The sequence below is a fragment of the Notechis scutatus genome, chromosome Z, assembly GCF_049901735.1.
Source record: "Notechis scutatus isolate UNSWTSFEM ecotype Mainland chromosome Z, rNotScu1.2, whole genome shotgun sequence".
NCBI classification, from domain to species: domain Eukaryota; kingdom Metazoa; phylum Chordata; class Lepidosauria; order Squamata; family Elapidae; genus Notechis; species Notechis scutatus.
This window is the reverse complement of record NC_142025.1, coordinates 42,838,171-42,851,825: the sequence shown is the minus strand read 5'-3', so window position 1 is coordinate 42,851,825 and position 13,655 is coordinate 42,838,171. Positions and strand designations below refer to the sequence as shown.

Sequence of the window (13,655 nt, the reverse complement as noted above, 5' to 3'; positions counted from 1 at the left end):
GTACATAATTGGGGGAACTATAAAAATAAAATGATATGATAAAAAAGATAAAGGGGGAATGTCATTGTCTTAATATTTAAGTACAGAGAATATCATGTAACATATAAACAATAATGAAACATTTCTTAAGATTTTTCAAGCTTTGCTTTTACAACTGAGTCATTGATTTAAAAGAAATCATATCTTTAAAATACATGTTTTAAAGATCCCACTTTAATAAAACATTAGGCTTCCTTGCAACTTGAATATATTTTCAGTATCTATCAGACATCCCCAACTGAATAATTCTGAAAGGTAAGGCGTCATATGTTGCTTTTCCCAAAATACAGAACAGTTATGTTTTTGTCATAAACTGAGTTAACTTTTTAAACAAGGTATGGTAATTCCAGAATAAAATGAGGCAATTTGTCTATCAGTAATAATTTTTGAAAAATTCACATTAATGAAAAGTCTTGCATACAACATAAATATAAATGTCATGCTTCTCAAAATGTAAAACTGTGGCCCAGCAAATATCATCCTCTTTCTATGAGATATAGCACTGATCAGCAGCTTCAGAATTATATAATACAAAAAGAAATGCTTGCTAAATTGAATTTTTATAAAATAAATATCCTCAGATATAAAGAGATTGCAAGCTGTATTACATATGGAATATTGCAAAAATGTATGCATTTTCTGGGGTGGCAAAGTTCTCTTTTTATTCCCCATCCCTGAAACATATATACAATTTCCAACATGAATGTACTTTACAATTAATCAGGCCATAGGCATATCCAGCAAGTTTTCAATTACTGCTTCTTCAAAGTCTCAAGAAAGCTCTTTCTTTACACTGTTACCTGAATTCCTTAAACTGGAACCACAAGGATTGAAACTTGAACTCTCATGCCTTCAAATCAAATACTCAACTACTAAGCTATGGACCTTGAACAAAAGGAATCAGGTTGAACAGGGCTATGAAAACTTCTTTAAGTCAGAGGACCGAATTCCAGTTAGATGACTTTCCTGCCACATATGGGCCAACAAATGTGAATCCTGTCCAAATCTATTTTTGTTGAAACTTAAAATGCATTTCTATGGACACGATATATAAATCAAAAGCATTAGATCCACTGGACCATGTATATCTTGTATAAATAAACAGCAAAAATCAAAGGTATAAATTTAAATAAAATTTATCAATATACACTAAAATTATTGGTCATTTAGCCTATGCTTGGCTTCAGTGGTAAATACTGATTAATAAGTATATGTAACTTTATGTTCCTTCCTTGAGAATCAGCAGTTTTTAACACCAAGACTGTTTTAATTAGATATGCCATAGAATTGAAATAAGATTCTCTAAATACTTGTTTGACTATCATACCACTTAAGGACTATGAAATGACCATTTGGCTGAATGTTTGCATTTAACTACATTATATAGTGTCTTCAAAGTGTCTTAATGAAATAACATTCATTCAATCATAAGTCCTGGGCTCCAGAACTTTCTCCTTTAATTTCTTAACCATAAAACATAGCAGATGTTTCTATGGTAATTTATATTCATTAATTATATTTAAATCAAATGCTCAACTACTAAGCTAGGAATCCAAATTCCAACTAGTTACATAATATTTCTGCCATATGTATCCAATGTGTATCCAATATATCAAGATAACCTCTTTTATATAATTTATTAAAGATATTATTATGTTTAATATCAACTCAGATTTTGAAAGCCTAAATAATTTTTGAATTAAAAAATCTCAACTCTTTGTATATAGAATTCATCTTCAAAAACCGACCATGAAGTTAATTCATAGTTGGTACTATTCTCTGCTAAAAATATATAAATTGTAACCTTTCTCAACTTAGTTGTGGGAATTGTACAGGAAGAAAACTATCAGTATAGGTTTGGTGGAAATGCCCAAGCAGTCATTACTTTTGGACAAAAGTATTTGAGAAAACTAGAAAGATCACAAAATAACTTTTGACAATAAATCCAGTCACATATTTTTTCATCCTTGTACCATCTCTTATTTTTTGACTTATATTTTTCATACGACAAAGTATTGAAATTTTTTGCTTTGATAAGTGGAAATTTTTACAGAATAGTAAAGTAAAATCTTTACAGAATAGTAAATAACTTTATGACTAAGGGCAGGTTTAATTAAATTTGGTCATTTATTTCTTAACTATTATAATGAAAGTTTCCTAACACATTAGCCTTGTTTACAGAAATACTACGATTAAAACGTGTATATTAAATTAACTACATTTTTCCTTAATCTTACAGAAAGAAAATAGTTCCAATGATTTTTAAATTTTGATTTTGTTTCATTTTTAATTTTCCTTTTTAAATTTGGTGGGGGGTTTGTCTTTGTCATTATGTTTTCTTAGTTTAATTTAAGAAGTCTTATTTTTATACTATTATACATATATAATTTATATACCAATATACAGTGTGTGTGTGTGTGTGTATGTCTGTGTGTGTATAAAAATTCAACTTATACTGGGATATTGCTATTTTAGGTTCTGACTAAAAGACACTATTAACAGAACAATTTTGTTCCTTACTCCCCCCTCAAAAAAAAATCAAAGGAAGAACAGAAATATAATATAGATGCATTAGAAGATGGTTGCTATGTTACTACTGTAGCCCAAAGAAACTAAATGTGAAGCTGATGATATATTTTACCTTTAAAAATCTATGATAAATAGGTTTATAATAAGTTCCTTGGTAAGCACTGCCTTATTTTTAAAAGAAAATAAACCTTTTTATGTTCAAAGGTATTGAAGTATATTGCTAATGAATGTACATAATTCTTAAGTCTACATAGGTTCATTCTTGTGACGCTAAATTTTTTCAAAGAATTTTGAATTAGGGACTTTGTCACAATCTTATAAAAGCTTTTTGGGAACATTTTCCCCATCCTGTTCTGCAATTTCTGCATCTCAATCTGTATTCTGATTGATGTGTTCCTACCAGGATATAATTAATCACTCTATCATAAATGATAAGGTTGTTTCAGTATTCCACTTTTTGCTTTCCAATCTTACCAGAGTGTGTGCCTTATTGGGTAAGTTGGTATGGACATAATTTTTCAGAAACATACAACATTCTATAGAATGGCTAAATTTAATAATCTTTAAAAGGAACAGAAACACCAAAGTCTGTAATAGTATTAAGTGTGAAATGCTATGTATGCTCAGAATTCTAAGTGACAGAATGTTTAAAGAAAGAATGAGCGAGTTTGCCTTAAAATTAATAGAAAAAACAATTAATTATAAATCAAATTTTCCTAATGTAATGTTATATATATATTGTAATCTATATCTTTTTTAGACAGCATGGCCAATGAAAATGTGAATTGAAAAGCTAAGGTAAATTAGGTAAATTGGCAATTTACCTAATTAGGTAAATTAGGTAAATTGGCATTATAGGAGACATGTTAGTCTTGAGGAGCAAAAAGGATATGATGGAATTTTTTCCAAATAATATATTTTACTTAAAGCTTATGACTTTTATAAAAATTTGTAGTTGGGAAAGGTGCTATTAACTCCTTCAAAGAAACTGGCAATAAAAGAAGTATTCCACAGCCATTTTGCACCTACAAATAAAAAGCACAATGAAAGAGAGTTGCATTTACAAAATCCAGTTATGCAATCTAGAACTCCCAGAATCATAAGCACTAGTTCCCATTTAGATCATTTGACCTTTTAACTTATGAAAGATCTAAAAATGAAGGTAAACTGTCAAGCTGAAGGACATATCTTAGTTTTCTCAAAAAACTACAGCCTGATGTTCAAAGAATGGACTTTGAATCATATAAAAGGGAGAAACAGTTATTCTAACAAAGGTGTCTTCCTGATATATAGCAATAGCACTTAGACTTATATACCGCTTTATAGTGTTTTACAGCCCTCTTTAAGCGGTTTACAGAGTCAGCCTATTGCCCCTAACAATTTGGGTCCTCATTTTACCCACTTTGGAAGGATGGGAGGCTGAGTCAACCTTGACCCTGGTGGGATTCAATCTGCCAAATTGCAGTAGAAGTAGCTTGCAGTACTGCACTCTAACCACTGCACCACCGAGGCTCTATATATATGATATATGAACTTCAGTTCCCAGAATTGTCAGAGTGGTATTATTGAAATCCTGGAGGTTGAAATCCACACTTCTAAATAAAAATGCCTGGATTTTATATAGGTAGTGTTTGCTTAAGAACTATAAGTTACTCCAGAATTTTGTTTGTAAATCATTGTAGTGTTAAGTTACCATTTGACCTGATGCTATTTTATGATCATAAAAGTTACCATGTGACCTGATGCTATTTTATGATCATTTTTACAATAGTCACAAAGTGAATCAGTATTTCAGTCATTGAAGAAATCACACAGTTGTTAAGCAAGGCATGGGGTCATTAAGTAAGTCCATTCTTTCTAATGGTCATTTTACCCAAATATGATACAAATGTTATTTGATTTTGATAATTATTCAGATCTTTTTTTTAAAAAATAACACATATACACACAGTTGCTGTTAGTATAGAAGTGCACACCTGAATATCTGTCATAGACTTCCTGTTTTCCAGAATAAAAAATGGTAAAATAAACCAAAATATTATCCTAGCTCTAATCTGTTGGCAGTGCTATCTACTCTGTTCTTTGCCAAACATTGCTATAAACCACTATCCTACAGTGATCCATTTGACCAACACTTGGCTTTCAGCTCCCCAGATTCTCATTTCAACATGGTTATTGCTGAAAATTTTGGGAATTGGTTCTACATAGAAACTCCTAAATTGGGGTTTGAATATGTACAAATTTGGGGATTTGGTATTATTATAGCAAACTATTATAACTCCTTTTGAGAATCAATTGATTTTAAGAGGAGAGTACAGTTTTTTTTTAAGTAAAATATTGTGTATTTTTAATAATGCTCTTAGGAAAAGTCTGGGAAACAGATAACATGGAAATAGTTTCATGTAAAAGTTTTAAATGGTACAGTGATCTTTTTTTCTAGTAGGTTGCAAAATGTAAATGAAAGTTGTTGTTTTTTAACAATAAGCAGAAACAACTGCCAGAAAATGAAATATTACTCTTCAGTCCTATTTAAGATCAGATGTAAATCAGTTACACTTCTACAATTACTATTAATGTTAATATCTATCATATTATATCACATGTAAAACATTATGCAAAGTTTCACACAGTGCAATTTAAAAAGTAAAATATATCAAAACATGCAAAACATGTGGGAACTTCCAGCTTGCCATCCATTTTTCAAATTGGTTCCTGGTGCTGCATTAATTGCCAATCTGTGAGTAAGCAAAAAGTTAAGTCTTAGAGAAACTAACTTGCATGCATATGTGTCCCAACAGGGGAATGAATGAAATTCATTTGTTGAGACAGCACAATAATTTTACCCTGATGGTTCTAGAGGTCGTCTGATACAGCTCAAGTATGCTGGCCAAAATTCTGGACCTAAAGAAAAACACCACAGTCTTATGGGAAAGAAAACCTAACATAACTACCTAAATAGATTTATCATATATAAATTTCTATTGCATTCAAAGTCTGGATTATGAATACTTGCAAAAATTAAAGAAAGAGAAAATTAACTTTGAAATAGATATTCACTCTGTTTCTTTTTCCATATATTTGTCTCAATAGGGATGACCAAAAAAAACCCAAGGTGTCATCCATATATACTAAACAGCAGATAACTTACAGCTACTAGACATTCTTCAACAAAAGGTGTTAACATATGAGGTCGGATAGTGACCATAATATCCCTGAAGTCAATGGCTGTGACTCTTCCAGCTTGAGAATTGTCTCGTTGCACAAATGCTTGCTTTGCATGTTCCAACTGTATTTCCTATAAAACATAAAAAATAGTTAAATCTCATCTCTATCTCTGTTATTTTCTGCCTTTTCAATTTATTTTAATAAAGGATTTCACAAAAAAACAGAACATAATTCATCAATAGTCAAAAACTTCCTTTCATCTATTGCTGAATAAGCTACATCTCCTAAATAACTTGCAACATTGATTATTTCAGCTTTAGCTCTTAGGATTTTACAATTGTTCTTTAGAAGACATTTATTCCTTTATCATCTATATGTTGTGTTTAATTCTGAGAACAGCTTGAAAATCTGATCCATGCTGTAGATATTCAATCTGCCTCATAGCAGGAAGTTGTTCAAAGTTTATTAACACTTACAAAGATAGTATTTTTAGTAGGGGATTAATACAAACTGTGATTCAGAGTGGGCATGAATTTAAGTAGCACCTATTTTCAATCCCTTAAACCAAATACGTTTTTTCTAAGGAAGACACAACAGCTCCACAAGTCCAGGAAATATTACAATTTCTTTAGGAAGCTGGAACACCCATTCATGTTTTAACTTATCCCTTTCTATTCAAATCTGGATGTGGTTAAGTACTTTTATTTTCATCACAGAGCTAAACTTAATTGAAGTTACATCTTTTTATTAATACCCATGTAATGATGCTTACAATTTATTTGTCAATACAAGCCAATCTGTAGTTTTATTTTATAATAAATTAAAGCAGTTTTCATAGTATGTATCCCAAAGTCCTGTATTCCATGAGTAAAGCATCACTCACAGAATCTTCTTATATATATATATAAGCTAAATACCACTCACACATCAAAAAATTTCCAGAACTGTAAAGCCTACAAAGTTGAAATTTGGCACGTATGTTCCTCTTGGCTTCTAGGTGCTCACTAAGAAAGAATTTTTCACAATGACCATCAGAGTATTAGTATTTTGTATATTATTATTAACACGCTCTGATGCTAAGGAGTTCTACTCCACCTCCCCACCTGAAAAGAAATCTGTTCCAAATGCAAAACACAAGCAGAGGAAAGGAGTTTCAGTTTCAGTTTTAATTTCACAGCAGCAACCAGCTTTAGTACAGAACAGTTGAGCTAAGCAGCGCCCAAGCTTCTTGCTGTCTCTTTCTTACTCACACAGTAAATACTGTTTCAGTTACCTCAATTCTGTCACACACTGACAGGATGCTAGCCAGATGAATACCGATGGATGTTGGTAGGCAGAGGCAGAATTTCCCCTACTTATTTTCCTCCCCCAAAACTAAGCCCAACTACATAGTTTCATAGCGAAGCACGGGTTATCGAGCTAGTGGTGCATGTAACCAAATGCAAGCACTCATCTGAGGCTATTTTTTTTAGATTTATTGATATTTGAGAAAATCCATGAAATAAATACAGTAAAATCCACTCAGCCACGACAGAAAATAACAAAAGGTACAATATTTAGCAACCAATGCACACAAAAATTCTCATTTTCAGCATTTAAGAAGCAAGATATAATTCAACGAAGTCTAAATTAGCAAGATTTTAGCAAGATGTTCAGCACTATCTGCTTTCTGCTAAAACCAATAAATCCAGTCTGGCGGGATGATGCCCATAGGAATCAAAATATATCACTAGCACTTGTGATATCCCCATATAGATAGGGGGAGCTTAATCTTTTTTCTTTTCTTTTTAAGAATAAAAGCAAAGTGGAAATAATGTCAAAATTCAAATATTTACTATACCTCACTAGATTTTAGAATTGCTTAATCAAGCCTTTTTGAATCTTCATATGATTTTAGAACATCGTGCAATATTACCAATCCTGGTAATTCAATCTTGAGGTTGACTCAGCCTTCAATCCTTCTAAGGTCTGTAAAATGAAGGCCCAGATTGTGTGGAGACAATATGTAAATAATGCTGACATTGTAAACTACTCAGAAAGTGCTATAAAGCACTATGGGGTGGAATATAAGTCTAAGTCTACTATTATTTTATGACTTTTAAAAATATTTACAAATATATGTTTTTATAATATTCCATTCTGAGATGGTCGTTGATGATAATACTTATCAATGGGAACTAATAATATGCAACAGTGGGAATAGCTGTGCTGAGTCAAGTGAGCTCTAATCAATTAAAACATTAATTATGACTAAACTTAATTTTTCAGCCTGGATAGTGCAAAAGCTTTGTAAACTATAGCAAGAAAAAGGACAAATTTGCACTGTAGTCATCAGTAAATACATTTTGAATAAACACTTATTGTGCCTTTTAGGTACAGTATTCAGACTGTGGACATCAAAGAATGAAGCTATTTTTAAAGTCATGTAGAATTATATCACCTGCAGTTGACAGAATATTTGTCAAGCTGTTTATGTTGTTACAGAAAAGCAGTTTTCATTTTTCCCCTCTTTTCTTTTCTTAATCTTCTTTTCTTGCAATGCCAGCTTAAGCTATACTTCACTGATTTCACTTACACCTACCTTTTTGTACATGGTGGGGAACATCCCATAGCAATGGCAGAAAGTAAGATATTAGGAATAACTGATAAGGCTTCTCTGAATTTCCAATCAAATGATCCTAGCAATTATAGATAAATTTTGTGCTTTTACAATTAACCAATTAAGGGATAAGAATGTTTGTCATAAACACACATTGAAAAGGAGACATCCTTTTATCCTTTATAACCACAAAAGATTAGATGTTCAGCATTTAACACATCCAAAATTAGATTTTAAGAATCAGATAAATGAATACATTTGTATTCTGAACCATTCTGAATTTTCTAGGGGTAACAACTATCCTATCCCTCTAGAGACATCATTTGTCTTTTAAAGGGGATAAGTAAAACATCAGGTTGTTTGCCTGTAGCTAGCACTATTCGATTGATGTTGCTTATTTGTATATATATATTCTTAAGTTTTCGCGGGTATCTATATGTATGGTATTCAGCTTTGTTCGAGTATTTTCCCACGTCATTATAGTTGTGTTTTTAAAGTTGTAGCGATGTTTTGGCAGAATCTCATCTGCCATCATCAGGCTTCTGTATTGTGTTCGTCTGTGAGTCAGACTTTCACAGCCGTTTCTGTTTTAAATTTGGTGCTAGCCTACTGCTGTGTTAGAATGGTTTTTTCTTCATCCTGATTGGTTGGGAGTCTTGGTCTGTGTTTATTGGTCTTGGAGTTTGCTGTATTCTGCTTGATTGGTGTTTCTAATATCTTCTGTCTGTTTTGTAGTGTTTTGTTTTTTTTGTCTTGATTGACTGGCAACATTATGTTTCCTGTATTGGAGGCTTTTAGTGCGGCTTGGCTCCGAGTAAACGGATGGCTATCATTTATTAGGAAGCTCAGTTTTATCTGGGTGCCTGGTTGGGGTGTGTTTGAGCTGGAGGTATCGGGGGGGGGGGGTCTGTTTGTGCCCAGGTGTTTGCTTGGCTTGTGGTGTGGAGGTTTTTTTGGTTTGTGAGTGCAGGCTTCCAGATAATTGACAGTCTGGTGGAGTCATCTGTTCTATTCATGCTTTCAGGTCTTTTTTCAATCTCTGTGGCTTCTCTGATAATTCTGTAGCTGGGGTTTTCTATAGTGGCTAGGGTTTTGGTGCCATTGAAGTCGATGCTATGACCTGTGGCTTTCATGTGTTGGACTAGTGAGGAAGTGTGTTCCAGCTTTTTTACTGCATTTTTGTGTTCATCCAGGCGGGTACTTATTCTTCTATTGGTTAGTCCGATGTATGTGGCAGGGCATGATGCGCAGGGGACTTCATATATGCCATGGTTTTCCATGTCAATTTTATCTTTGGGGCTTCTTAGGATGGCTGCTATTTTTCTGTCTGTTTTGAAGGCAGTCTTGACGTGATGCCTGTGTAGTATTTTACTGATTTTGTCTGTAGTACCTCTTATGTAGGGCAGGACAGCTGGTCCATAGGTCTGTTCATCTTCTAGGTCTCCATTATGTCTCAGTGTGTTTTTGTGGATCAGGCCTGTGATTTTGCTTTTGTGGAAGCCGTTGACTGTCGGTACAGGGTGCATAGTTCAGTCTTTATGTGTGTCTTGTCTGCCAGGTATTTGGTTCTGGCAATTAGTGTTTTGGCCACAGAGTTTATCTGTGCTGGGGATGGTGGGATTGGGCGTTGAGGTGGCAGTTAGTGTGTGTTTTCTTCTGGCATATGGTGTGTCCTAGTGTGCCATCTGGTTTTTTTTTGTTTTTTTTGGTAGATTAGTACATCTAGGAATGGTAGTTGTTTGTTTCTGTTTCCATGGTGAATTTGACCAATAAACACAGACCAAGACTCCCAACCAATCAGGATGAAGAAAAAAACATTTTAACACAGCCGTAGGTTAGCACCAATTTTAAAACAGAAACGGCTGTGAAAGCCTGACTCACAGACGAACACAATACAGAAGCCTGATGATGGCAGATGAGATTCTGCTGAAACATTGCTACAACTTTAAAAGTACAACTATAATGACATGGAAAAATACCCGAACAAAGCTGAATACCATACATATAGATACCCACAAAAACTTAAGAAAACAAATATCAGACCTCTACGGGGAGGAAATAAACAGCCAGACCAAAACCTATGAGAAGCTGGAAGTTAAAAGAGCAGAAATACTATGTGACCTCAAATTCCTACGCAGCTGCAGAGACAACAATGCAACACCAACCAGCTTGGATCCAGAGCCCTAGCCAATGCCACCCACAAACCCAAACTATGGCTAAGATACATCAATGACACATTTGTTATTTGGCCCCATGGAAAAGAAAACCTAAACAATTTCCTAACACACGTAAACAGCACATACCCCAAAATCAAATTTGCCATGGAAACGGAAACAAACAAACAACTACCATTCCTATATGTACTAATCTACAAAAAAACAGATGGCACTCAAGGACACACCATATACCAGAAGAAAACACACACCAACCGCTACCTCAACACCCAATCCCACCACCACCCAGCACAGATAAACTCCGTGGCCAAAACACTAATTGCCAGAACAAAATGCCTGGCAGACAAGACACACATAAAGACTGAACTATGCACCCTGACTAAAGTACTGACAGCCAACGGCTTCCACAAAAGCAAAATCACATGCCTGATCCACAAAAACACACTGAGACATAATGGAGACCTAGAAGATGAACAGACCTATGGAACAGCTGTCCTGCCCTAGATAAGAGGTACTACAAACAAATCAGTAAAATACTACACAGGCATCACATCAAGACTGCCTTCAAAACAGACTTCAGGTTTGAGTCTCTTCACGGACAGACTGAAACCACGATCATGCGTGGTTTTGATCCGTGCTCACTGCTGGAGTGCCCTGAGCTGGCTGGTTTCGGGGCTAAGCCACCCCATAGAGGTGGTGAAGAGGGGGTAGACTGCCAGCAGGGTTGAGGAGAGCCGCATCTCTCCTCCTCAGCTGGCCATTACTCCCTTTCCCAAAGGCAGTTGCAGCGGTGGTCAGAAATGGCCACCTCAAAGAAGAACTCGACTGGAAAAGAATGTGCAGGAGGAAGATAAGAAGGGTTAAACTGCAAAAGTAACAACTAAGGTACCCTGGAATTTAAACTATTAAAAAAAAGTAACATTGTTCCCAAAGAAGACTTTGAAGTAGTGAAGGAGAGAGAAAAGGGAAAGGATTTGGGTTTTTTTCTTCTCTCCCTTTCCCTATACTGACAGCTAAGAGATTTAAACAAGAAATTGGAAAAAAAAATCTACTATGACATCAATAGGCATTTAAGCTGAAAATAAAATGTCAAAGGGATAATAAAGATTTCTGGATACTTAAAAGCTTTTAAAAGCAGGAAAGGAGAGAAAAAGAATAAAAGGGCAGGATCTGGAAAAAAGGGAGGAGACTGCCTGGAATTAAAAGGAATTTACAGTAAAACCTCAACAAGACTTCTAAAAGATACATTTTAACTGAAACTTGGCAACAAAATAGTAGAACCCCAGGAAGAGAAAGCGGAAAAAAGAAGCAAGAAGAAACAGCTTGGGAGTATTTGGATTACTTGGTGATCTCTGGATTTTTGGTTATTGCATTTGAATGACTAAAATCAATCGGGTGATTGTTTAAAAGTGTTTAAAATGACACTACTTTTAGAAGAACTGAAAATGGAACTTAAAAAGTATAAAGAAGATGCACAAGAAGGGAGAGGTTCTTTTGGCTTCATATTTCAATTCTTAGAAATGGAGATCTGGAACTATGAGAAACAAGAAACGCCTGCAGAACAAGAAGATTGGGACAAAGAAGAAGCCATCTTTAATGAACAAGTAATTTTATGTGGGGGGAAAAAGGAAAGGGGGGAAAGAGAATGAAAAGTTTAAGATTTGAAAAAACAACCAAGAAAAAGAAGAATAGTTTGAAAAATAAGTATAGTATTAGCAAGCAACAAAAGAGGGGAATACAGAAGAGAGAATTAGAAGTAGAGAGACAAGGGGGTAAAAAAGGGAGGGAGAAGAAGATAGGGAAGAAGGAAAGGAAAAGAAGTTATAAAGGACAGAAACAAGATATGGAGAAACAGGGCCTATTTAGAGATAATGGGTGAAAATTTAATTGAAAAAGGGATTCTGCAAAGGTACATAAGATAGTATTGTTATATTAGAAATAGAAATAATTTTAGAAAATATGAAAGAATGTATGATTAAAATGATGGATAAAATAGTTCTGTAATTTAGTGAAATGTTTGTTAATAAATAAATGAAATAAAACAAATGAGAGAATTGAATTAGGAAAGGATGGGAACATTTTAATTATTTAATAGTTTATAAAATATAAGTGAAGAGAAAAGGCAAAAAAAATAATTATGGAAAGCTTATAAGGGTTCCCAAGGAAGTATGATATTTAATTGAAAAGAAATGTTAAAGATGTTAAGATTTTAATGAATATTAATGATAGAACTGAATTGGAATGGAATGTTTTAATTACATATATTTATAATCTCTTTTTAAGAATATAGTGTGTATTTAAGAATGTACCACGCAGAATTTGATTGGAAGTTATGTATTATATTGAATGTTATAACCTTAAGGTATACATTGAAACCTAAATACTCCAATTAGTAACAACAGGAAAAAATTTGTTTAATGAGAAAAGATAATATGAAATTAAAACAGGACAGACAAAAGTATAAATATAATGATTTGAACTGAGATGAGATAATCAAAATAAAATTGAGAAAATTAAAAGAGGGGAAAAACTATGTAGAAAATGTAAAATAGTAATAAGATATGGAATAGAACATAACAATGAGCAAATACCTGGGCACAAACAGACCCCCCCCCCCGATACCTCCAGCTCAAACACACCCCAACCAGGCACCCAGATGAAACCTAGCTTCCTAATAAATGATAGCCATCCGTTTGCTCGAAGCCAACCCACACTAAAAGCCTCCAATACAGGAAACACAATGTTGCCAGTCAATCAAGACAAAAAAACGCTATTAAACAGACAGAAGATATTAGAAACACCAATCAAGCAGAACACAGCAAACTCCAAGACCAATAAACACAGACCAAGACTCCCAACCAATCAGGATGAAGAAAAAACCATTCTAACACAGCAATAGGCTAGTACCAAATTTAAAACAGAAACGGCTGTGAAAGTCTGACTCACAGACGAACACAATACAGAACCTTGATGATGGCAGATGAGATTCTGCCGAAACGTCACTACAACTTTAAAAACACAACTATAATGACGTGGGAAAATACCCGAACAAAGCTGAATACCACACACACACACACACACACACACACACACACACACACACACACACACACACACTTCTATCAATTGAGAAAGCTATCTCTTTCATC

At 34.0% G+C, this 13,655-nt stretch overlaps 1 protein-coding gene across 4 annotated transcripts in view; it reads right to left on the bottom strand.

Annotated features, from left to right (window-relative positions):
• The window catches only part of SLC25A13 (solute carrier family 25 member 13), a 160,020-nt gene that overhangs the window by 53,301 nt on the left and 93,064 nt on the right, over window positions 1-13,655 (bottom strand). For all 4 annotated transcript variants that reach the window (XM_087945407.1, XM_087945406.1, XM_087945408.1 and 1 more), the window contains one exon: window positions 5,717-5,863. In XM_087945407.1, coding sequence (XP_087801533.1) covers window positions 5,717-5,863 — 147 coding nt within the window. The remainder of the gene's footprint in view (window positions 1-5,716; window positions 5,864-13,655) is intronic.